This window comes from Salmo salar, chromosome ssa12, assembly GCF_905237065.1.
Source record: "Salmo salar chromosome ssa12, Ssal_v3.1, whole genome shotgun sequence".
Lineage (NCBI taxonomy): Eukaryota > Metazoa > Chordata > Actinopteri > Salmoniformes > Salmonidae > Salmo > Salmo salar.
The window spans coordinates 49,812,047-49,837,903 of NC_059453.1; the positions used below are offsets into that span (position 1 = coordinate 49,812,047).

Below are 25,857 nucleotides of genomic sequence, written 5' to 3' on the forward strand. Positions count from 1 at the left end.
GCCTCACGCAATAGATATCCCCCCCAAAAATGGGGAACTCCAGGCAGACTCAAGCGAATGCTGAAAGATTCAAAATAGTATTTGATCCCAGGTCTGGAGGGCTGTGTTCTTCCAAAAATGATATTTTCAACTCAAGCAAGGCCAACTAATAACCTCGTTAAATATATTTGCCGTCGCGATTCTGAGCGGTAATTACGATAAATGTAAAACACAGGACTATTCCATTTTCCTTAATCGGAATGTGACGGTGAACGCACATAGCTCATTAAACGTGACTAATTGGGACGACGGCGGTGACGACCACCGGATGGATGATTCTTAGTTAATTGGGCGACGTAATGAGCTGAGGGGTGAGAATTACTGGGTTGAACCTATGTCATTATATACCATACTAATGTATTAATATTAGACATTCTGATGTATTGGGTTAGATTGACGGCCAAACCAAGCAATCCAGTGTGTGCGTGTGTCTACCTGTGTGTGTGTTTGCTTATCAGTGTCTCCTCTAAGATTGTTTTCAGCAGCGGAGGCGAATGTGGTGGGGGGGATGCTGGGTTATAAGAACGACTGAGAAGTTCACTTCTGGCGACAACAAAAAAATTCTACTCCAAAATGCATGAATATAAATAATGTTGACCCCATCTGAAATATAATTGATGGGAACCACTGCACTGTAGGGAGATGAAGAGGAGCAAGCTGTGGCTGCGTGCTCGTGGCTCTCATTCGTGCTACTGCTTACTCTGTTTGCTTAAAAGACAAGTTGTAATTGTCAATCTGATTAAAAGGGATATAGAAAGAAACACAAGAAACACAAGACTCGTATTCAGGTTAGTGCCAGTACCATTATTACAATGTGCAGGGGTGCTGGATTGCTTGAGGTAGGTGTGTACATGTAAACAGGGGTAAGAAGTGACTGGTAGCAGGATAAATATGAATAGTAATATTAATCATAATAATCAACAGCAAAAGTATAAACGCAACATGTGAAGTGTTGGTCCCATGTTTCATGAACTGAGATAAAATATCCCAGAAATGTTCCATATGCAAAAGAAGCTTATTTCTCTCCAATGTTGTGCGCAAATTTGTTTACATCCCTGTTAGTGAGCATTTGTCCTCTGCCAAGATAATCCATCCTCCTGACAGGTGTGGCATATCAGAAATCTGAATAAACAGCATGATCATTACACAGGTGCATCTTGTTGCTGGGGACAATAAAAGGCCACTCTCAAATGGGCAGTTTTGGCACACAACACAATGCCACAGATGTCTCACCTTTTGAGGGAGCGTGCAATTGGCATGCTGACTGCAGGAATGTCCATCAGAGCTGTTGCCAGAGAATTTAATTTTAGTTTGAAGAATTTCTGCACACTGTCAGAAACCGTCTCGGGGAATCTCATCTGCGTGCTCGTCGTCCTCACCAGGGTCTTGACCTGACTGCAGTTTGGTGTCATAACAGACTTCAGTGGGACAATGCTCATCTTCGATTGGCCACTGGCTGGAGAAGTGTGCTCTTCACGGATGAATCCCGGTTTCAACTGTACCGGAGCAGATTGCAGACTTCTGTATGGCGTCGTGTGGGCGAGCGGTTTACTGATGTCAACGTTGTGAACAGAGTGGCTCGTGGTGGGGTTATGGTATGGGCAGGTATAAGTTACGGACAACGATCACAATTGCATTGATCCTGAGGCCCTTTGCCGTGCTGTTCATCCGCTGCCATCACATCATGTTTCAACATGATAATGTACATAATTCCTGAAGCTGAAAATATAAATATAATATGGCCTGTATACTCACCGGACATGTCACCCGTTGAGCATGTTTGGGATGCTCTGGATCGATGTGTACGACAGTGTGTTCCAGTTCCCGCCAATATCCAGCAACTTCGCACAGCCATTGAAGAGGACCGCCTGCCGGATGGGAGCAGAGAACAGTCAAATGCTGGGGTGACTGGAGTCTTGGGCCATTTTTGGGGGCCTTTCTCAGACACATGTTGGAAGTGTTTTGACACTTTTGGGAAGCTGATAGCAGAAATGTTGCCAGTAACTGTAGTGTCACTGCTTGCTACCGTCACACTGGAACATAAAATAATAATAAACCGGCTTTCTTACAAGACGCAAACGCACGCACACAATACCCAGCTGTGCGTTGAAATACAATTCAAGGCTTCTCCAAGGGCCACTCGTTACAAGTAGGAGCAACCAATCACACACTCCCATCTCCACATTGCTCCGTTGCCATGGCGTTCTAGGCCTATCTGACGTGAGAGAGATTGATCCTCAGAGATTCTATAGTTGGCTTGGAATTCTAAAACAACTGCGTGTGTTTGTGTGTTAGTCGTTCTAGGCACTGTGTTTGTGTGTTAAACGTGCACATGCGTGTGGCGCTAGGTGCACCTGCATCGTATATGTGTGTGTGTGTGTTTCTGTGTGCGCTTGCCCCGTGTCCCCCCCCCTATGCCTAAGCAGTGACGTAACAGTGCTTGGCTGTGGGCTGTAGGTCAGGAGTTCCCAGTGGGAATTCCGCCGGCCTGTCTGTCACCGGCGATGAGTCGGCACATGACACACACACTCTACGCTGTACTTTTGTTATCGGAAGAACAGCTCACGAGTGGGACACGTTGTTCCATGAAGCTTCGGACGTTGGTGGTCGGTTCCTAATCCAAGTGCTTTAAATTTGCGTTTGGAAAAGCGCTGTATGAAATCCAATTAATTCAAAAAAGACACATTTGGGTAAATAGACATGTGGAGGGACAGACGGACAAACCGAGACGTGCGCACACAAAACATTTTTTATTTACTTTGAGAGGAGTCTCGTTCTCTTTAAGAGACTCCAGCGACGTCTCCTTAAGCTCAGCTGGGATTCTGGGTAATTTATGAGAGAGAAAGATGGAGAGGGGCAGAGAGAGAGAGAATGAGTGAGGCAGGCATACAAGCAGGTAGCCACACACACACACACACACACACACACACAGAGACAAGCCCAGTGGAATGTGTGAATAGTTTGTGCTGTGATATGCCAGGCTGTTTTGGCGTATGTGTGGAATGTGGCAGCGTGTGTTTAGTTACGCCCTCTCTGGTGTGTTTTATTTATAGAGCAGGACCTCTGTCTATGTGTGGACATGACCACTCACAGAATCAGACCGTTGTGTATCCGTGCATGATGCATACACATACATGTCTAAATGTATGCATGCACTTCTATTTAGTTTGGTTTTATATTATTTAGTGTTGGGGATAAAAATAGCTGGTGCCTGGGAGGCTTGGAAACATTGAAGTGTTGAATAGGGTTGTCACTTCTTGACGCTGGGGGGTCGTCAGTAATGCATAAGGTGATGGGTCAGCCCATAGGTTAGGTTTACATTGTAAAGTCAATCTCGATGTGACTTGGATTTAATAGGGTTAGCGCCTAGACTGGCAAAATAAATATGGTGGAAGGAAACTCTCTCTTCACAGACCACTGGTGGTTTTCATCTGATTGTCAAACAAATCACTTCAAAAAGTAGGTTCTGTAGCCAGACAGCATCAGATAAATAGGCTACACTTACATGTCCTCTGCCTTGACGACGATGGCAGTATTATCAGCAGCACCTGTATTTTTACTAAATAAATGTGTTAACTTTGGTAATTTTTCTGTTTTAAATTTTTATATTTTTATTTTCTCTGCCCCGCTCTGAAAGCGCCTCATTGCTTAAGTGGAGAAATTGTATTTAAAATAAATATTACTAGTATTTTCTTTATTTTTTTTTACGTTTATGCCCAGCTCACAAGGCCCCTTAATGTGAGACCTGAGGCAATTGCCTCTTCTGCCTAGTGCTAACTCTGTCACTGATCCCTCTCAGGTCTGTTTAACGGGGTGTCTCTCCCATAGACACCAATGTATTATCAGCTGAGTCTGGTCTGCTTAGTTCATTGACTGTATATGAACCAGAAAAAAATGAGGGAGGGGGATGTCTCGCTTCCTCTTCCGTCTCTGGTTTAGCTCACCCTTTGGCTAGGCTAACTTCCCTGTTAGCAAGTGATAGCTAGTGATAGTGATGCGCAACGTCTATTTGAAACGTCGACATCACCTGGCAGCATGTACCCATCCGATTCAGAAACTTAAACTCCATTAGAAGAAGAAGAAATCTTGAAAACCCGTTAGATTTTTGCTCAAAGTTTAGGAGGAAAAAACGACTTCTGAACATAATTCATGATGGTTTTTATTTGAGTTAGTTTTGGAGTCAAAGATAATAGTATCAGTATAGTTTTAGTTTTTCAAACAGGTTTGTTAATTATTTTATTTTCCAAAATAGTTTTTTCATGATTAGTTTTAGTTTACTATAATTGACTTGTGTGCGCGCACACATGTGCATAATTAATCTTTATAAACTGGGTGGTTCGAGCCCTGAATGCTGATTGGCTGACAACGCAGTGGAGTTCCTGGATAGAGCCCTGAGTCGTGGTATGTGAACCCTTTGGAATTACCTGGATTTCTGCATAAATTGGTCATCAAATTTGATCTGAAGTCACAACAATATACAAAAATAGTGTGATTAAACTAATAACAAACAAATTATTTTAATTTTCTTGTCTATTGAATACATCATTTAAACATTCATAGTGTAGGTTGGGAAGAGTACGTAAACCTCTGGGCTAATGACCTCTCCATAAGCTAATTGGAGTCAGGAGTCAACTAACCTGGAGTCCAATCAATGAGACGAGATTGGAGATGTTGGTTAGACCTGCCCTGCATATAAAAAAACACTCTCAACATTTGAGTTTGCTATTCACAAGAAGCATTGCCTGATGTGAACCATGCCTCAAACAAAAGAGATCTTAGAAGACTTAAGATTAAGAATTGTTGACTTGCATACTGCTGGAAATGGTGACAAAAGTATCTCTAAAATATCTTCAGCACTGCTGCTACTCTCCCTAGGAGTGGCAGTCCTGCAAAGATGACCGCAAGAGCATAGCGCAGAATGATCAATGAGGTTAAGAAGAATCCTAGAGTGTCAGCTAAAGGCTTACAGAAATCTCTGGAACATGCTAACATCTCTGTTGATGAGTCTACGATACGTAAAACACTAAACAAGAATGGTGTTCATGGGAGGACACCACAGAAGAAGCCACTGCTGTCCAAAAAAAATATTGCTGCACGTCTGAAGTTTGCAAAAGTACACCTGGATATTCCACAGCGCTACTGGAAAAATATTCTGTGGACAGATTAAACTAAAGTTGAGTTGTTTGGAAGGAACACACAACACTATGTGTGGAGAAAAAAAGGCACAGCACACCAACATCAAAACCTTATCCCAACTGTAAAGTATGGTGGAGGGAGCATCATACCAGACACCCCAAGAATATTGCTGAACTGAAACAGTTTTGTAAAGAGGAATGGTCCAAAATTCCTCCTGACCGTTGTGCAGGTCTGATCCGCAACTACAGAAAACGTTTGGTTGAAGTTATTGCTGCCAGTTATTAAATCCAAGGGTTCACTCACTTTTCCCACCCTGCATGTTTACATGGTGTGTTCAATAAAGACATGAAAACGTGTAATTGTTTGTGTATTATTAGTTTAAGCGGACCGTGTCTATCTGTTGTTGTGACCTAGATGAAGCTCCGATCAAATTTGATGACCAATTTATGCAGAAATCCAGGTATTTCCAGAAGGTTCACGTATACTTTTTCTTGCCAATGTATACCACAAACCCCCGAGGTGTCTTATTGCTGGTTACCAACGTAATTAGAGCAGTAAAAATAAAGGTTGTCATACTCGTGGTATATGGTCTGATATACCACGGCTGTCAGCCAGTCAGCATTCGGGACCCGAACCACCCAGATTATTATTGACAATATATTGTCCAGTGTAGGTTAGCCAGCACAGTAAGTGTCTTCTTCTTGTGGACTGTAGGTTAACTTTCAAACCCAGAAGAATACCATTACTCTTCACTACCCAGTAGAACTCTGGTTGTGCATCCCAAATGGTACCCTATTCCCTATGTAGTAGTGCACTACTTTTGACCAGGGACCAACAGGCTCTGGTCAAAGTAGTGAGTTATGTAAGGAATAGGGTTCCATTTGGGACCCAGCTGCTGTCTCTGTGTACTAATGTACTGTATCTTAACCCCTTCAAATCCCCCCCCCCCCCATGATGGATTAACCCTTCAAGGTCCTTCCCTCCAGGCTCTGGTGGGGTGGGGCTACCGTGTGTCTGACTAAGTGCCCGACTCAAATTCAGATTGATGGAGACGAGCTTGCACTTCTCTCATGATTGGGTTGAATATGGCCCTGTGGGCTTCTGGGGAAGTGTAGGTAGGATTGTAGTTGAGTGAAGTGTGTCTAGTCTGTTTTGTCCAGATGGGAGACTGGCCAAGGCCATTAGTGAATAAGAAGACTGTTGTTTCAAGTAAGAGAGAAAGACGTAGAGTGGAAGAGGGGGAGGAATGGAGGGAGAGAGAGAGAAAAGGGGATATTAACGCGTAGAGTTACTGTACTCGTCCGCTGTAGTTCTCGGCTAAGGGATGGTTGGAGAGTTGGAGAGCGAGGCAGCGAGAGTGAAATAAAGTAGGAAAGGAAGACCGGAGGGATATCGACGAGAGTCGTGTTGAAATCAATTTTTCGGCAGATGGTGAGACACGTGAGGGAGAGAGGAAGAGTTAACTGTTCTCTTCTGTGGATCAATCAGATGATGTAGTGATAAGTCTTTGGATTACACCACCATTTACACACTCGCCTGTGTTAAACACACACTGACGCCACTTCAATTCTAACCTTCCTCTGCTAGCAACCTCTTAGGCCTCCATAGGGTGCAGGGTTACACACACACACACACACACACACACACAGCGTCGTTGGTGTGTCATTCCTCTCACGACAGGCCGATTTGACTTGCGTAGTAAGGTTGGTGACCTCTGCCCTCTAGGCTGAACCGCTGACAAAGCATTCAGCCTATCTCCCTTAGCAACCCAGGTGGCAGGTTGGAATTCGTCAGGGGGTCACTATTGTGCCCCTTAATGAAATTAGAGCTCTGAATGAGGGGATTATCATTTCAATCGGTTGAAGAGAATCCGTTGGAAGAGACACACACACACTACTTAAACATGCACACACGCACACAACACTCGTCAATAGACGATAGTTCACGTTAGCGAACTGCGAATCTGTTGCGTGTATGTGACTCTTTCCTTTGTCTTTCTGTAAATGCAACTGCGCTCTGATATTGTACTGTATTAAACAAGGCTATTACAAGGCCAGACACACTGTTATACCAGTCTCCTAACACTTCTCTCCTCTCTCGTTCAGCCTCTTCAGATCGACGACAACTTCTGCGGCCAGGACTTTAACCAGCCGCTGGGCGGGACCAGCACCATAGAAGGGATACCGCTCTTCATCGACAAGGATGACGGCCTGACCTCGGTGGCCGCCTACGATTACCGCGGCAACACCGTGGCCTTTGCCGGCACGCGCAACGGCAGGATAAAGAAGGTAAGGAGCAAAAGGATGGAGGGAGAAAGGACTCTTTCGGCCGCGAAGGAGTAGGACGTTTTTGCGGGCGTCGTTAGTCTGTTGTATTCATGGTCTTTGTTGATCAGTCTTGTCACGGCAGATTGGAATTTGGGTGTTTTTTTATTTTATTTCTGGCAGCAGGAAGTTGCTCCATGTATAATCATGTCGACATTGTTTAGTCCTCATGACTTTTTTTTTTTTTTTTTTAAGGGGGATATCATGTCAGGAATGGCAACCTATAGATTCCTATATGGCTCCGGCAAATAGCAGTGCGCTACGTAGGAAAGGAGACCGGGTGGCGTTTACATGTCCGCCCTCATAGGTGCTGGGATCTGGTTTTAGCCATCGGGGTTTGTTTAGTTCATAAAACCTTACGGCGACGCGTCACATCCATTTCACTCTGACTTGTCTTAACATCCAGGAGAACCCTGCAGGCCGCCGATCAAAATCTCCATCCGTTTTTTTTTTTTTTTTAATGGCCGCTCAGACGACAGGCGGTGAAATTTCAATCGACTGCAGTCATCTAGTTTTAGTAGATGCAGTATATAGGCGTAGCCTGTTGTGTCAAATGGATAGAGTGGTCTATTGAAAGTCGTGGGGTTTGGTTCCTGTGGTGGTCATAAACTGGATATTAGGCGGATATGTGTTAACTGTTAGTGGCTTTGAATGAGAGCTGAATGTTGCCTGGATCTTAGCCCCCCCCCCAGAATCTCTGGTGAACATTCCAAGCGGGCTGCTGCTGTTGTTTGTTTCTTTGTGTGTTCTTATTTGTGTGTTGTTATTGATATCTCAGTTATTAGTATGTACACAGTGTGCATGTTGACTGTGTGTTTGGTGAGTGTTCGTTATGGCTTGTCATACGCATTTGTGTGTGTGTGTGTGTGTAAGCCTACTGTGCGTGTGTGTAGTCTGTTGAAGACAGGGCTCTCGGGGTAGATAGGATCTCAATTGTATTTAGCCCGGTTTACCTTCTGTTCCGCTCAAGACATTGAGTCACCGTTATGAATATGCATTATAATCTGTGGGTTTGCTCGCACGTGTGGATATATTTGTCTGAATGTGTAGTGTGTGTGTGTGTGACAGCACAATGCAATGTTGACTTAGATTCAGCACTGTGCATTTGTCAAAGTGACACCGACCCATTCAGTTATTTTGTGAACAGCGTTATTTCTTGTCGTGTGTTGGTGTGTAGAAGGAGAGAACAAGGTTGTTGTTACATGCAGGTAATTGCCAAAATAAAGGAAACACCAACATAAAGTGTCTTTAATAGGTTTTTGGGCCACCGCGAAGTGCCAGAACAGCTTCAATGCTCCTTGGCAGATGTTCTACAAATGTCTGGAACTCTGTTGGAGGGACGTGACACCATTCTTCCATGAGAAATTCCATCATTTGGTGTTTTGTTGATGGTGGTGGAAAACGCCGTCCCTGGCATCACTCCAGAATCTCCCATAAGTGTTCAATTGTGTTGAGATTTGGTGACTGAGACACACACACACACCCTTTAAACCCCCTATGCTAATTTGAGACCCCTCTTTCAAAGTCACTGAGATCTCAAACACTCGAGAGCATACATACATCGTCACGCAACAGACGTCATCAGAGCGCACAGCAGATCAGTGTGCTGTCTACACTCGGTTTTGATGAAATAGTTTAATCATGTCAGCAATGTTTTTAACCATTTGGAAGTTCTGATGGCTAAGGATTCCGCGACGCTGTTCGCTTTTTTTGGCTGGGACCGCAAGTTTGTCCTGGATTCCTGCCCCAAAAAATACACAAAGGTTAGCGGTTATCGTGCTAACAGAGCAAGATAACGCTAGCGGTGTTAGAGTCAAAACGCCAGTGGTATTTGTGTCTACATCTGGGCTCAAATGCGCTAGGTGCGAGATGATACCTACACAAGAGGAGGAAAATAAGGTGGAACTGATAAATGAGCATTCATTCTTTGTCTGTTCCAAATGTGTCATCATCAAGCAGCTTAGGGAAGTGATTCTCCGGCTGCTAGTTCAGTTGGGGGAAAAACAAGATGTGCTTTTCAGTTTCAGTTCTGAATGCCTCCTACAGCTAAGGACTCGATGAGTCTAGCGGTACTGACCTGCTCCAATCCACTGGACAGATGGTAAGCTCAACTCCCCGGCCAGTGGGAGACTGGTCACTGGCAAGGCGAAGGAGGCGAAACGTAAATGTCACTAATGTCTACCTCGGATCAGCCGCTCAGAATGGCACTAAAAACAAGCAAGCAACACAGAAAAGGACAAAAAATAGCCCGTATTAACACGCCTGAGAAATAAGGTTTGTGAAATTGACCACTTATTGACATCAGAAAACTGCTAAGAGTCAGTGTTTGGACTATATATTGGATAATGTAAGTGATATCAAGATACCCACACACATAGAAGCTCCAAGCTGTAACCAGTGCCTGCTATCTGGTTCAAGTCATCAGTCCAACCTACCAGGGTATTTACAAACAGAACATGAACTAAATCATCTATGTATATTGATCACATCTTTACTAATGTTGCAGAAATCCGCATCCACGGCCATCAGATGTATCATAATATAATAGCGATATCTAGAAAAACCAAAGTTCCGAAGACTGGACTTAAAATTGTGTATAAACGATTATACGAGAGGTTTTAACAATGATTCCTTTGTGAAGATGTGAAAAAATATTTGTTGGTCTGATGTAATGAGGAACATCCGGACGCTGCACTGGAAGCATTTGTGAAACTGCTTCTTTCCGGTTACTGATAGACATGCGCCCATCAAGAAACTGACTGTTAGAACTGCTAGAAGAAACTATACTATGGAACAAAGATAAATAATGTAAAGAGTGATGGTTAAAAGCTCTGGAGCTCTGCTCCATCCTTCATTGAAGTAGATGGCTTGTTCATAACAAAACCCTTTGATATTGCCAACCACTTTAATAACTTTTTGTTGACAAAATGAGCAAACTTGGGTATGACATGCAAACAACAAATGCTAAGCCTTCATATTCATGCATAATGAATCAAATAATGAAAAACAAGCGCTGTAGTTTTGAGTTCCACAAAGTGGGTGTGGAAGAGGTGAAAACAATTTTTGCCGTCTATAAATAAGGACAACCACCAAGTACCGACAACCTGGATGGTAAATGGTTGAGGTTGGTAGCGGAATACATTGTGACTCCTGTTTTTGACACCTTAAATGTATGCCTAGAAGACGGTGTGTGGGAGGCAAAGGTCATTCCGCTACCCAAGAATAGCAGAGCACCCTTTTAATGGTTCAAACAGCCGACCAATTAGCCTGTTACAAGTGCCTAGCAGATGTTTGGTAAAAATACTGTTTGATCAAATACAAAGTTTTTTTTACAGAAAACAAATGAACAGACTTTTCAGCATGCTTATAGGGAAGGGCACTCAACGTGCTCCGCACTAACACAAATGACTGATTGGCTGAAATAAATTGATAGTGTGAAGATTGTAGGAGCTGTTTTGTTCGACTTCAGTGTAGCTTTTGATGTCATCGATCATAACCTATTGCTGAAAAAAACGGAGGTGTTATGGATTTTGGCGTCCTCTGACTTATTATGGCTTGGGAGTTACCCATCTAATAGAACACAGAGGGTTTTTGTTAATGGATGCCGAATTCAGTTGAGTGTGGTGTACTGCAGGGCAGCTCACTAGGGCCATTATTGCTTTCTGTTTTTACAAATGACCTTCCACTGACCTTGAATATAGCCTGTGTGTCTATGTACGCTGACGACTCAACAGTATACCCGTCGGCTGCAACAGTAAACAAAATAACTGAGACACTTAGAGTTCCAGTCAGTTTTAGTTTTAGAACTAGCGATAGGCTGATGCTAAATATCGAATAATAATTTGTGGGACAAATCACTCGCTCAACACCAAACCTCGTTTAGATCTGTTATTGAATAATGTGGCTATTGAGCAGTTTGAGGAGACTAAACTGCTGTGTGTAACCATAGATAGCAAGCTGTCATTGTCAAAACATATAGACTCAAAGGTTGTTAAAATGGGTATAGGTCTACCCATGATAGGGCGTTGCTCTGCCTTCTTGACATCTCAGTCGACCATTCAGGTCCTACAGGCCTTAGTTTTGTCGCACCTGGACGACTGCCCAGCTGTGTGGTCATGTGCGGCAGAGAAGGACATAGGTAAATTGCAGTTGGTCCAAAACAAAGCAGCGCGTATCGCACTTAGATGTACATGGAGGGAAAGTGTCAGTAACATGCATGTCAATCTCTCCTGGCTCAAAGTTGAGGAGAGATTCACTGAATCACTGTCTTTGTGCAAGGTATTGATGGTACCCGAACTGTCTGTTCGAGCAGTTGGCACACATTTCGGACACTCATCGGTACAACACAAGACATGCAACCAGAGGTCCCTTCACAGTCCTCAGGTCCAGAACAGAGGCTGCGAAACCCACAGTATTAAATAGAGCCATGACTGCATGGAACTCTCTGGCACCCCAGCTAACTGAAGCTAGCAATAAAACCAGTCATAAAAACAGGTAAAAGAACGCCTTAATGCAGAAAGGGGACTGTGACGAGACGTAGCCATTTTATATATCTTGTATTGTAATTTGCACTGTACTATGTATTAGACCTATATATTGTATGTATGTACTGCTATGTAGGCTATGTGCGGCGTTTTAAATGTATGAATTTCAGTCCATGACGAATAGTGTTCTGTGTTATGTCATGTTTCATGTTGACCCCAGGAAGAGTAACTGATGCTTTTGCTGCGGCTAATGGGGTTCCTAATAAATACCTAAAGTCTCTTCTTGCCATGGCAGCCAAAATAATGGACAACTGGGCATTTTTAGACGTGACCCTAAGAATGATATAATGTTAATCGCTTAATTAACCTGTGCGCAAGCACCTGCTTTCAATATACTTTGTATTCCTCATTTACTCAAGTGTTTCCTTTATTTTGGCAGTTACTTGTTTGTTTGCTCACACGCCTGCGTCAAGACAAAAAGGAAATCGGTGTGCAAGAAGTCACCAAATCCGTCATCGGCCTTCTCTCCTAGTGTGAAAGAGAAACACAAACATGTTTTATTCTGACAAGGCTCTTTGGTGCTGTTAATAAACCCAATATTAATAGGATTTTAATTTCAACTACTAGTTCACAATATCCTGCCTGTTTGCGTTTGTGGTTGTGTGTACTCCCTGATCAAATGTGCCTAACTTGTTGTTGGACAGAATGTGTAGCTGGAGGAAGGAGGGGGGGAGGCAGAGCGAGTGATTGGGGGGAAGGCAGAGCGAGTGATTGGGGGGAAGGCAGAGCGAGTGATTGGGGGGGAAGGCAGAGCGAGTGATTGGGGGGGAAGGCAGAGCGAGTGATTGGGGGGGGAAGGCAGAGCGAGTGATTGGGGGGGAAGGCAGAGCGAGTGATTGGGGGGGAAGGCAGAGCGAGTGATTGGGGGGGGGAAGGCAGAGCGAGTGATTGGGGGGAAGGCAGAGCGAGTGATTGGGGGAAGGCAGAGCGAGTGATTGGGGGAAGGCAGAGCGAGTGATTGGGGGAAGGCAGAGCGAGTGATTGGGGGAAGGCAGAGCGAGTGATTGGGGGAAGGCAGAGCGAGTGATTGGGGGAAGGCAGAGCGAGTGATGGGGGGAAGGCAGAGCGAGTGATGGGGGGGAGGCAGAGCGAGTGATTGGGGGGGAAGGCAGAGCGAGTGATTGGGGGGGAAGGCAGAGCGAGTGATTGGGGGGGAAGGCAGAGCGAGTGATTGGGGGGAGGCAGAGCGAGTGATTGGGGGGGAGGCAGAGCGAGTGATGGGGGGGAAGGCAGAGCGAGTGATGGGGGGGAAGGCAGAGCGAGTGATGGGGGGGAAGGCAGAGCGAGTGATGGGGGGGGAAGGCAGAGCGAGTGATTGGGGGGGAGGCCGAGCGAGTGATTGGGGGGGGGGGGAGGCCGAGCGAGTGATTGGGGGGGGGGGAGGCCGAGCGAGTGATGGGGGGAGGAAGAGAGAGGGGAGAGGGAGAAAATCAATCAATCAAATGTATTTATAAAGCCCTTCTTACATCAGCTGATGTCACAAAGTGCTGTACAGAAACCCAGCCTAAACCCCCAAACAGCAAGCAATGCAGATGTAGAAGCACGGTGGATTCGCAACGTGCGATGGAAGCGGGAACTTTTTGATGGATCTGTTGAAATGGGAAATTGAGGACAGGCTCTGGCTTGTCCCCCAGGCTTGCTTTCTCTCTCCCTCTTGTCTGCATGCTTTCAGTGTCAGTGTGTCATGCTTTTGTGTTTTTCCTCCACAATGTATGTTGTACAGACATTAGGGAGCTGTGTGTGTGAAGCACTACAAGCTGAGAGGGATACTGCTGTATGGTCCTGCCTCTGAGTATTGAGAGACCATGCTCCCCTGTGAGTTTGGGAGAGATGGTGGGAGAGAGAGAGAGAGGGAAAGAAAGCTGTTCGATGGATGAGTGGGTCTTTAGAGAGGGGGAGATCCTGCTTCTTTAGTGAAGGCACTGGAGCCAGACTCTCTCTCTCTCTCTTCCTCCCTCCCCATCGAGGTGTCAGTCTCCAGCCCGGTGTCCAGCGTAGCGTTCTTCAGCTGTTTCACCAGAGGGAGTACAACTGCTGAAAACAATTGGCTCCTACAAATATGGAAATATACATGGTTTTTAGAGTTAAAGAAAAAGGAGAGGCATCAGCCAAGGTTGTCAGATCAGCTGACCAGAGCAACACATATCAGAGAGTCAACCTATACAATAATGGAACTGTATTGATACAAGGCAATGATACAAGCCTCCAGGCTTTTGAGAATGTGTTGGCTACCTTAAAAGTAGAAGGGAGATGATGGCGGAAAGCAGGCCCCAACACCCCAGCAGCTTCTGTCACCCAGCAAGAAGCCCTCAGTGTCCCTCTACCTACCTCACCTGCAGCAGACAGATCCAACAACATGCCAAGAACATGCCTACAACGCCAAGAACACCTGCTGTGCAACATTTCCACAACACCCTCGCTCTAGTCGAAGTAGAGGGGACCATCAGAATGTGACCAACACAGATCTACTAGACCCGGCCCATCACAGTACTGACCACTACTCTCGGACCGGGCAGAACACTGTCCTTCAGAGAAGTGCCCCACATGATGCGTTCCACACAATGGATCATTCAGATCATCAGCTTACATATGCTGAGGTAGCCTTTGGAAAAAGACACCGAGAGATGCAGACTACTGGACTAGACAGGCCCTTTCATTCTCACACACAGACTGACACAGTCTATACAAAAACATCCCACAAAATACTTACATCATAACCAATTAGAAATTCAAGAAAAATTGAACATCCTTGATTCAGTCATTAAAAAAACAACCAAAATCCATTAGATATAACCCAACAAGAACTAAATTAAAAGCTCAAATCTGTAAAACCAAAGAAGGCCTGTGGTCTAGATAACATCAGAAATGAAATGCTGAAAAACAGCACACCTGAGTTGCGAAATGCTGTGCTTAAATTGTTCAACATGGTACTAACTTCTGGCTTCTGATGTCTGGAACCAGGGACTCCTCTCCCCTATCCACAAAAGTGGAGACAAATCGGACCCCAATAATTACAGGGGAATTTGCGTAAACAGCAACTTGGGAAAAGTTTTCTGTAGCATTTTGAATTCAAACCTTTCTTAAAAAGTAAAGGTAAAATTGGCTTTCTCCCTAACTATCGCACTACATTTTTTACATTTTAGTCATTTAGCAGACGCTCTTATTCAGAGCGACTTACAGTAGTGAATGCATACATTTCATTAAAAAAAAATCCGTACTGGTCCCCCGTGGGAATCGAACACACAACCTTGGCGTTGCAAACACCATGCTCTACCAACTGAGCCACACTACTGACCATATATACACCTTACACACATTAACTAATAAACATGTCCACCAAAACAAATAGGGCAAAGGCATTCGATTCTATTTGGCACAAAGGTCAATTTTTCAAAATTGGCTTAATTAAATGTATGTACACAGAAAACAAGTGTGCAATAAACATCTTAAACCAAATAACAAAATGATTTGTGTGAGAGAAGGCTGCAGTTTGAGTCCAAACCTTTTCAACATTTATAATAGTTATTTAGCAGACACGTTGGACCATTCTGCAGCCCCAGGACTCGCACAATTTGACACAGAGGTAAAACACCTGCTATATGCTGATGATTTGGTTATTCTATCACCAACCAAAGAAGGTCTCCAACAGAACCTTAACATGCTAGAGCAATATTGCCGTACATTTCAAATAAACTAAAATCCTGATTTTTCCAGAAAAAACCCAGATGTCAGAAACGCATATCAATTCACCTTAAACAACACCATAATTTAACACACAAAACAATTACTCATACCTTGGTGTGACCATATCTGCTTCGGGGAAACTTTAATATGGCAGTGGATGCACTCAGAGAAAAAGCCCGGAGAGTATTGTATGCAATAAAAATGAAATTAGAATTTGGACCAAAATATTTGACAGTGTAATCCTACCAATAGCTCTTTACGGAAGTGAGGTTTGGAGGGGCCACTCAATAAACTGAACTTTAAATGTGGGACAAACATCCAATTGAAACCCTACGTGCATAATTCTGTCTGAAAATTCTACAGGTCCAAAGAAATACACCAACTAATGCATATAGGGCAGAATTAGGCTGCTTTCCATTGGTCATGAAAATGCACAAAAGATCATTCATAATTTTGGCTACAACTAAATTCAAGTTCAAGTCTCCAGTTTAAAGCACTTCCAACCCAAGAGCTGAGCCCAGAAACGACCCCTCTGTCAGCTGGTGTTAGACCTAACCAACCAAGCTGTGACACCAGCACTGCTTCGAAAGAATCAACAAAATCAGGAACCAATCAAAGGAGTCATATTTACAAGATTGAAAAAATGAAACAAAATCCCAAAGCTGACTAAATTGCTGTTTGGCCCTAAACTGAGATTATGAATTGGCTAATTGTCTCTGCTCTGTCAGAGATACGAAGCAGAGACAGATTCTTACCAAGTACAGGCTGAGTGACCACCAATTGGCAATAGAAATCGGCAGACATAAAAAGACATGGCCACCCAAAGAGGAGCGTGTATGTGGTCACTGCATGACAGGGGAAGTAGAAACAGATGCACTTTCTCCTTTACTGTGAAACATATTCCTCACCAAGACTCATTATTTCCAGAAATTACTACGTTTATTCCAAATTTTATCTCATTAAACCCAGAGGAAAAACTAAAAAATACTCATGGGTGAAGGAGCAACGGCTCTTCTTTTCAAATATGTATTTGCCTGCCATAGCCCGAGGGACACTGGATAATAACATCTGCATAGTAAGCAGTAACTTACTTATTAATATTATTATTGTGATTATTATTCCAAATAGTAGTGGTAGGGGTGATGGTAATGATAGCAGTTTAATGATGGTGAGGATAGTTTTATAGTTTAATTTTCCATGTTTAGCCTTTTATCGTCACTATTATTCATTATATTTCTACTATTGACTGTAACCATTTTACTGTTATTTTTAAAAATTTATATATATTTTTATTATTTACTACCATTTGATATTATTCTTCATAATTTTATTACAGTGTATATTGTATACATTGTTGCTTTGGCAATATTGAAGCAATGTTTTTCATGGAGGGGGAGAGATCCTGCTTCTTTAGTGAAGGCACTGGAGCCAGACTCTCTCTCTCTCTTCCTCCTTCCCCATCGAGGTGTCAGTCTCCAGCCTGGTGTCAGCGTAGCGTTCTTCAGCTGTTTCACCAGAGGGGGTACAACTCTCCCATCTGCTGCACTAGCCACTGTGCCCATTTTGAGCCCATGCCAGAAATAGGTAGTTCTTCTGAGTAGCTTCCCACAGGCCCCACTGCCCACTCAATGGATCCCCCCCCCCCGAGGCTTTGGACTCTGACAGGCCATAGAAGATTTATTAGTGTGAAAAGTGGAGGGGATGTTGTTGCTGTCCTGTTTATAGTAGCCTGATGTAGGCATCATTAATGAACACTCCAACATCTAAACCGTATGTGTTAGCCGTTGAACTTGACCAGCATGGTCTTGATAGGAAATAGATTCACTTACCCTGCAGTTACTTGGTTAATCTTTTAAAATATGACCTGTCTGTGTGTGTGAGTCTGTGTGTGCTTCTTGGTGGTGGCGACACGGTTCATGATCGTTGGTATTCCAGAGGGACGGGTGTATCCGTGAGCTGTGTGTGTATGTCAGAAGCTAATTGACTGATCATTGTTATTCTACAGGCTCATAATGATGTGTGTGTGTGTGTGTGCCTGCGCCTGTGTGTGTGTCAGAAAGAAACTTGGCAGACTGACAGCAACCCCCCCTCGCCACAGGCATGGTAATGATGGGACAGACCCCTCCTGGTGACTAAATCCCCCTACTCCTTCACCGCTCTCTCTCTCTCTGTCGAAAAAGCTGCAGATGGAACCCCAACCCTTTTCACTTTATTTATTTCACCTTTTATTTAACTAGGCAAGTCGGTTAAGAACAGATTCTTTAGTGATGGGAGGGAGGGAAGGATTAGGAGAGTGGGATGGAGAGAGAGAAAGAAAAAGATCTGTGGGGTGTTAAAAAGCGGGTGAGTAATGAGAGCGAGGCAGTGATTGGGAGAGACGGACAGACCGAGAGGGAGACTCACAGTATCGTACAGTGATACTCTTGCTCTCTTGGATAAAGAAGGCATCCTGAGAGAGAGAGAGGTCTACTGGCCAGCCTGGCATACGGATGGAAACCAGACCGACACAGACAATCAGAGACAAACATGCATACACACATCTCAAGTCCCTCTGTGTAGAGGAGGGTCATTCCAACACATTGTTTTGATAGTGAATAGGTTCACATATATATGTATATATATGTATGTATATATATATATATACCGTATGTTTGAATAAAATCAACTATGTGTAGGCTACTGAGCCTGTCTGATGCTTTAAGCACTAATGTTAAAAATGATGACGCACAAATTACTAAAGAGGGAGACAGAGATAAATATAGCCAAACCAGAATAAACAAACCTGTTCCTGACCCCCCCCCCGGCTGGCCTTCGCAGATTCAGATTCTACCATTACACTCCAGAAGTTGCCGTTAATAGGCTACACCAGTGGTCGGCAACCTTTTTCATTTGGAGTGCCAAGTTATCCTACCATGTCTGCTGATCTGTGTGCAAGTTATGCACATTTTCGTGGAACAGTTTAATTTCTAATAGTCTTCATATCTCAAAATCTATGTCATGTGGTTAATCAAAATTCTAAATGAAATTGATACAAATCTAAAAGTAACTTATATTGCCATTGCAAATATGTAAAAATAGACTACATAAAGCCAACAAATAACATTGCAGCCTGCAGGTAGAAAATACCCTGATGAAAACAAATATCCTATAAATCACATTGGCTACCCATGGCCTGTCTGCAGGGAACTTGAAAAATTGTATCAACTGTTGTATTAGCTTGGTCCAGCTCGAAGTTCGTGCTAGCAACTGGGGAGGTCCCGGAGTCGCATCAAAACCAAGCCACTGTTGACATTGAGACTGGTGTTTTGCGGGTACTATTTAATGAAGCAGCCAGTTGAGGACTTGTGAGGCGTCTGTTTCTCAAACTAGACACTCTAATGTACTTGTCCTCTTGCTCAGTTGTGCATCGGGGCCTCCCACTCCTCTTTTTATTCTGGTTAGAGCCAGTTTGCGCTGTTCTGTGAAGGGAGTAGTACACAGCATTGTATGAGATTTTCAGTTTCATGGCAATTTCTCGCATGGAATAGCCTTCATTTCTCAGAACAAGAATAGGCTGACGAGTTTCAGAAGAAAGTCTTTGTTTCTGGCCATTTTGAGCCTGTAATCAAACCCACAAATGCTGATGCTCCAGATACTCAACTAGTCTAAAGGCCAGTTTTATTGTTTCTTTAATGAGGACAACAGTTTTCAGGTGTGCTAACATAATTGCAAAAGGGTTTTCTAATGATCCATTAGCCTTTTAAAATGATAAACTTGGATTAGCTAACACGTCGTGCCATTGGAACACAGGAGTGATGGTTGCTGATAATGGGCCTCTGTACGACTATTATAGATATTCCACAGAAAATCAGCCGTTTCCAGCTACAATAGCCATTTACAACATTAACAATGTCTACACTGTATTTCTGATCAATTTGATGTTATTTTAATGGACAAAAAATTAGCTTTTCTTTCAAAAACAAGGATATTTCTAAGTGAACCCCAAACTTTTGAGTGGTAGTGTATATTTACCACTGCTCGACAAACAAAAATCTTGGTCGACCAACAGCCTATAGACCAAACAATTGACCAGTCGACCAAATGGGGTCAGCCTTAGTATGAGCATATCATCAGTGATCACAAAAACATTATACAATCAAGCAAACTGATTCACGCTATAGGAGTGTCAAACCAAGCCACGTTAAGCTGTTTTGCTTAGGCATCCACCATAGTTGCTGTAACCATGCTGGAAAGGACAATGTTGTGCTAATGTAATCCAGAGGATAGAATGACAGTAAAAATAAAGTATGTTTGAATGACAGAGGGGGCAACACTGTTACATCCAATGCCTGTTTGCCTGAGACTGATGCCGCGCAGGTGCTTGTACACGTGTACACATGCATTTATACAGTTGAAGTTGGAAGTTAACATAAACTTAGGTTGGAGTCATTGAAACACATTTTTCAACCACTCCACAAATGTCTTGTTATACTATAGTTTTGGCAAGTCAGTTAGGACATCTACTTTGTGCATGACACAAGTCATTTTTCCAACAATTGTTTACAGACATATTATTTCACTTATTCACTGTATCACAGTTCCAGTGGGTCAGAAGTTTACATACACTAAGTTGACTGTGCCTTTAAACAGCTGTGCCTTTAAAATTCCAGAAAATGATGTCATGGCTTTAGAAGCTTCTGATAGGCTAATTTACATAATTTGAGTCAATTGGAGGTGTACCTGTGGATGTATTTCAAGGCCTACCTTCAAACTCAGTGCCTCTTTGCTTGACATCATGGGAAAATCAAAAGAAATCAGCCAAGACCTCAGAAAAACAATTGGAGACCTCCACAAGTCTGGTCCATCCTTGGGAGCAACATTCATCTGTATAAACAATAGTATGCAAGTACAAACACCATGGGACAACGCAGCCGTCATACCGCTCAGGAAGGAGACGTGTTCTGTCTCCTAGAGATGAACGTACTTTGAAAAAAAGTGCAAATCAATCCCAGAACAACAGCAAAAGACCTTGTGAAAATGCTGGAGGAAACAGGTAAAAAAGTATCTATAGCCACAGTAAAACGAGTCATATATCGACATAACCTGAAAGGCCGCTCAGCAAGGAAGAAGCCACTGCTCCAAAACCACCATTAAAAAAACAGACTACGGTTTGCAACTGCACATGAGGACAAAGATCTTTCTTTTTGGAGAAATGTCCTCTGGTCTGATTAAACAAAAATAGAACTGTTTGGCTATAATGAGCACGGGGGTGGCAGCATGTTGTGGGGGTGCTTTGCTGCAGGAGGGACTGGTGCACTTCAGAAAATAGATGGTATCATGAGGATGGAAAATGATGTGGATATATTGAAGCAACATCTCAAGACAATCGTCAGGAAGTTAAAGCTTGGTTGCAAATGGGTCTTCCAAATGGACAATGACCCCAAGCATACTTCCAAAGTTGTGGCAAAATGGCTTAAGGACAACAAAGTCATGGTATTGGAGTGGCCATCACAAAGCCCTGACCTCTATCCTATAGAACATTTGTGAGCTGAACTGAAAAAGTGTGTGCGAGCAAGGAGGCCTACTAACCTGACTCAGTTACACCAGCTCTGTCAGGAGGAATGGGCCAAAATTCACCTAACTTATTGTGGGAAGCTTGTGGAAGGCTACCCGAAATGTTTGACCCAAGTTAAACAATTTAAAGGCAATGCTACCAAATACTACTTGTGTGTATGTAAACTTCTGACCCGCTGGGAATGTGAAAGAAATAAAAGCTGAAATAAATCACTCTCTACTATTATTGTGACATTTCACATTCTTAAAATGAAGTGGTGATCCTAACTGACCTAAGACAGGGAATTTTTACTAGGATTAAATGTCAGGAATTGTGAAAAACTGAGTTTAAATGTATTTGGCTAAGGTGTATGTAAACTTCCCACTTCAACTGTACACACGCATTCAAACGCGCACACGTTAATAGTGCCACACATGCATTGAAATGTATACAGTTGGTTTTGATTTTTGTTGTCCTTGATGTCTTTTGTTCATTTTGTTGGTTGTTGCGTTGTGGGACGGTGGCTTGGGGTTGGGGAATGGAGGGACAGGTTTATTTATTTTTAGACTTATGGGGGGGAGGGGTCTCGCATGGTTGAGGGGCAGCTGTCGGGGAACTGTGGGGGGGTTGGGAGCTTTGGCCGGTAGGTCGCTGGTTCAGGTCCCAGTTTTGACTTGGTGGGAGATCTGTCGACGTGCCCTTGTGCGGGACGCTTGACCCTGGTTGCTCCTGTGATTCGCTCTGGACAGGATATGGTCAGATGACTGAATATGTCAATTTTGAGCAGCTTCACTGTAGGTCGATTTTGTATGTTTTTAATATTCAATTACAACTTTTTTTTTTAAAAGATGGAATCGCTGTCCGCCCCACAACCATTGTTTTTGTTTTGTTGACATAGCAGAGGTGAGGAGTGGTAAAAACAGTGTTGTTGTAATATTGCAAACGGACATGGCTGTTCCACCGTTAAGAATTCCAGCTTTAAAGGATGTTGTGTGAATTGCTTCGGGGTGAAGTTTCTAGCTACAGATCTAGGATTAGCTTCTCCTTCCCCTAACCTTAACCTTTAGTAAGGAAAATGCTAAACTGACCCAAGATCAGCATCTAGGTGTATCTTCACCCTACACTGTGTGAATCAGGCAGCAAGATAGACTGAGCTAGAACAAAGCTAAGAAGTGAAGCGTGGCCCATCTAATATGTTTCTCATTGCTAATGTCCAAGCCATCACAGCTGCACTCCAGGAATGGTCTGCCTGTGTGTGTGTCTGTCTGCCTGTGTGTGTGTCTGTCTGCCTGTGTGTGTGTGTGTGTGTGTCTGCCTGTGTGTGTGTGTGTGTGTGTGTCTGCCTGTGTGTGTGTGTGTCTGTCTGCCTGTGTGTGTGTGTCTGTCTGCCTGTGTGTGTGTGTGTCTGTCTGCCTGTGTGTGTGTCTGTCTGCCTGTGTGTGTGTCTGTCTGCCTGTGGGTGTGTGTGTCTGTCTGCCTGTGGGTGTGGGTGTGTGTGTCTGTCTGCCTGTGGGTGTGTGTGTGTCTGTCTGTCTGCCTGTGGGTGTGTGTGTGTGTCTGCCTGCCTGTGTGTGTGTGTGTGTCTGTCTGCCTGTGTGTGTCTGTCTGTCTGTCTGCCTGTGTGTGTGTCTGCCTGCCTGCGTGCGTGTGTGGTCTGTCTGCCTGCGTGTGTGTCTGTCTGTCTGCCTGCGTGTGTGTGTCTGTCTGCCTGCGTGTGTCTGTCTGCCTGCGTGTGTCTGTCTGCCTGCGTGTGTGTGTCTGTCTGCGTGCGTGTGTGTCTGTCTGCGTGCGTGTGTGTCTGTCTGTCTGCGTGCGTGTGTGTCTGTCTGTCTGCGTGCGTGTCTGCCTGCGTGTATGTGTCTGTGTCTGCCTGCGTGTATGTGTCTGTGTCTGCCTGCGTGTATGTGTCTGTGTCTGCCTGCGTGTCTGTCTGCCTGCGTGTGTGTGTCTGCCTGCGTGTGTCTGTCTGTCTGCCTGCCTGCGTGTGTCTGTCTGTCTGCCTGCCTGCGTGTCTGCCTGCGTTTGTGTGTCTGCCTGCGTGTGTCTCTGTCTGCCTGCTTCTGTATGTATGTGTGTGTGTGTGTCTGTCTGCCTGTCTGTGTGTCTGCCTGTGTGTCTGTCTGCCTGTGTGTCTGTCTGCCTGTGTGTCTGCCTGTGTGTCTGTCTGCCTGTGTGTGTGTGTCTGCCTGTGTGTGTCTGCCTGTGTGTGTGTGTGTCTGCCTGTGTGTGTGTGTCTGCCTGTGTGTGTGTGTCTGCCTGTGTGTGTCTGTCTGCCTGTGTGTCTCTGTCTGCCTGTGTGTGTGTGTGTGTGTCTCTGTCTGCCTGTGTGTGTGTGTGTGTCTGTGTGTCTCTGTCTGCCTGTGTGTGTGTGTCTCTGTCTGCCTGTGTGTGTGTGTGTGTGTGTCTCTGTCTGCCTGTGTGTGTGTGTGTCTCTGTCTGCCTGTGTGTGTGTGTGTCTCTGTCTGCCTGTGTGTGTGTGTGTCTCTGTCTGCCTGTGTGTGTGTGTGTCTCTGTCTGCCTGTGTGTGTGTGTGTGTGTGTGTGTCTCTGCCTGCCTGTGTGTGTGTGTGTGTGTCTCTGCCTGCCTGCCTGTGTGTGTCTCTGCCTGCCTGCCTGTGTGTGTGCCTGTGTGTGTGTCTGTCTGCCTGTGTGTGTGTCTGTCTGCCTGTGTGTGTGTCTGTCTGCCTGTGTGTGTGTCTGTCTGCCTGTGTGTGTGTCTGTCTGCCTGTGTGTGTGTCTGTCTGCCTGTGTGTGTGTCTGTCTGCCTGTGTGTGTGTCTGTCTGTCTGCCTGCGTGTGTGTCTGTCTGCCTGCGTGCGTGTGTGTCTGTCTGCCTGCGTGCGTGTGTGTCTGTCTGCCTGCGTGCGTGTGTGTGTGTCTGCCTGCGTGTGTGTGTGTCTGCCTGTGTGTGTGTGTGTCTGCCTGTGTGTGTGTGTCTGCCTGTGTGTGTGTGTGTCTGCCTGTGTGTGTGTGTGTCTGCCTGTGTGTGTGTGTGTCTGCCTGTGTGTGTGTGTGTCTGCCTGTGTGTGTGTCTGCCTGTGTGTGTGTCTGCCTGTGTGTGTGTGTCTGCCTGCCTGTGTGTGTGTGTGCCTGCCTGTGTGTGTGTGTGCGCTGCCTGTGTGTGTGTGTGTGCTCTGCCTGTGTGTGTGTGTGCCTGCCTGTGTGTGTGTGTGTGCCTGCCTGTGTGTGTGTGTGTGCCTGCCTGTGTGTGTGTGTGTGTGCCTGCCTGTGTGTGTGTGTGCCTGCCTGTGTGTGTGTGTGTGCCTGCCTGTGTGTGTGTGTGTGTGTGCGTGTGTGTGTGTCTGCCTGCCTGCGTGTGTGTGTGTCTGCCTGCCTGCGTGTGTGTCTGCCTGCCTGCCTGCCTGCTGTGTGTGCCTGCCTGTGTGTGTGCCTGCCTGTGTGTGTGTCTGCCTGTGTGTGTGTGTGTCTGCCTGTGTGTGTGTGTCTGCCTGTGTGTGTGTGTGTCTGCCTGTGTGTGTGTGTGTGTGCCTGCCTGTGTGTGTGTGTGTGTGTCTGTCTGCCTGTGTGTGTGTGTGTGTCTGTCTGCCTGTGTGTGTGTGTCTGTCTGCCTGCGTGCCTGTGTGTGTCTGTCTGTCTGCCTGCCTGTGTGTGTGTCTGTCTGCCTGTGTGTGTGTCTGTCTGCCTGTGTGTGTGTCTGTCTGCCTGTGTGTGTGTCTGTCTGCCTGTGTGTGTGTGTGTGTCTGCCTGTGTGTGTGTCTGCCTGTGTGTGTGTGTCTGTCTGTCTGCCTGTGTGTGTGTGTGTGTGTGTCTGTCTGCCTGTGTGTGTGTGTGTGTCTGTCTGCCTGTGTGTGTGTCTGTCTGCCTGTGTGTGTGTGTCTGTCTGCCTGTGTGTGTGTGTGTGTGTCTGTCTGCCTGTGTGTCTGTGTGTGTGTGTGTGTGTGTTGTCTGTCTGTCTGCCTGTGTGTGTGTGTGTCTGTCTGCCTGTGTGTGTGTGTCTGTCTGCCTGTGTGTGTGTGTGTGTGTGTCTGTCTGCCTGTGTGTGTGTCTGTCTGTCTGCCTGTGTGTGTGTCTGCCTGTGTGTGTGTGTCTGTCTGTCTGTCTGCCTGTGTGTGTCTGCCTGCGTGTGTCTGTCTGCCTGCGTGTGTGTCTGCCTGCCTGCGTGTGTCTGTGTCTGTCTGCGTGTGTCTGCCTGTGTGTGTGTGCGTCTGCCTGTGTGTGTGTGAGTGTCTGCCCGCATCTGTGTGTGTGTGTGTGTGTGTGTGTGTGTGTGTGTCTCTGCCTGCCCGTGTGTGTGCTGCCGAAGCATTTGGCTTTTAATGAGCTCAAATCAATGCTGCCCAAGTATGCTACACATTCTCCCCATCTGTTGGTATGTCCGCCTGCCTGTGTGTTTTTTCTGAACCTAACAAAGCACAGAAGATAGAACACTGTTCCCTGTAGGCTAGAAAATAAGAGTGATCTGGTGGCTTGCATCTCACACACACATGCACACACACGCCTTAAGTGCAATGTGGTAGATTCTCACACCGTGAGAACTGCTGTGTATGCGTGCTCTGTATGCTAGACGGTGCTTCTGCTCACACCAACTCTAGTTTAGCACCAACGGAAGTAGCCTGTTAAAAAAAGAAGTGGTTAGCA

General features: G+C 45.1%; 1 protein-coding gene across 4 annotated transcripts in view; it reads left to right on the plus strand.

Moving 5' to 3' along the window:
* Nucleotides 1–25,857, plus strand: part of LOC106565213 (plexin-A1) — a 259,984-nt gene that overhangs the window by 50,214 nt on the left and 183,913 nt on the right. For all 4 annotated transcript variants that reach the window (XM_014132076.2, XM_014132080.2, XM_014132077.2 and 1 more), the window contains exon 3: nucleotides 7,281–7,463. In XM_014132076.2, the coding sequence (XP_013987551.1) occupies nucleotides 7,281–7,463 (183 nt within the window). The remainder of the gene's footprint in view (nucleotides 1–7,280; nucleotides 7,464–25,857) is intronic.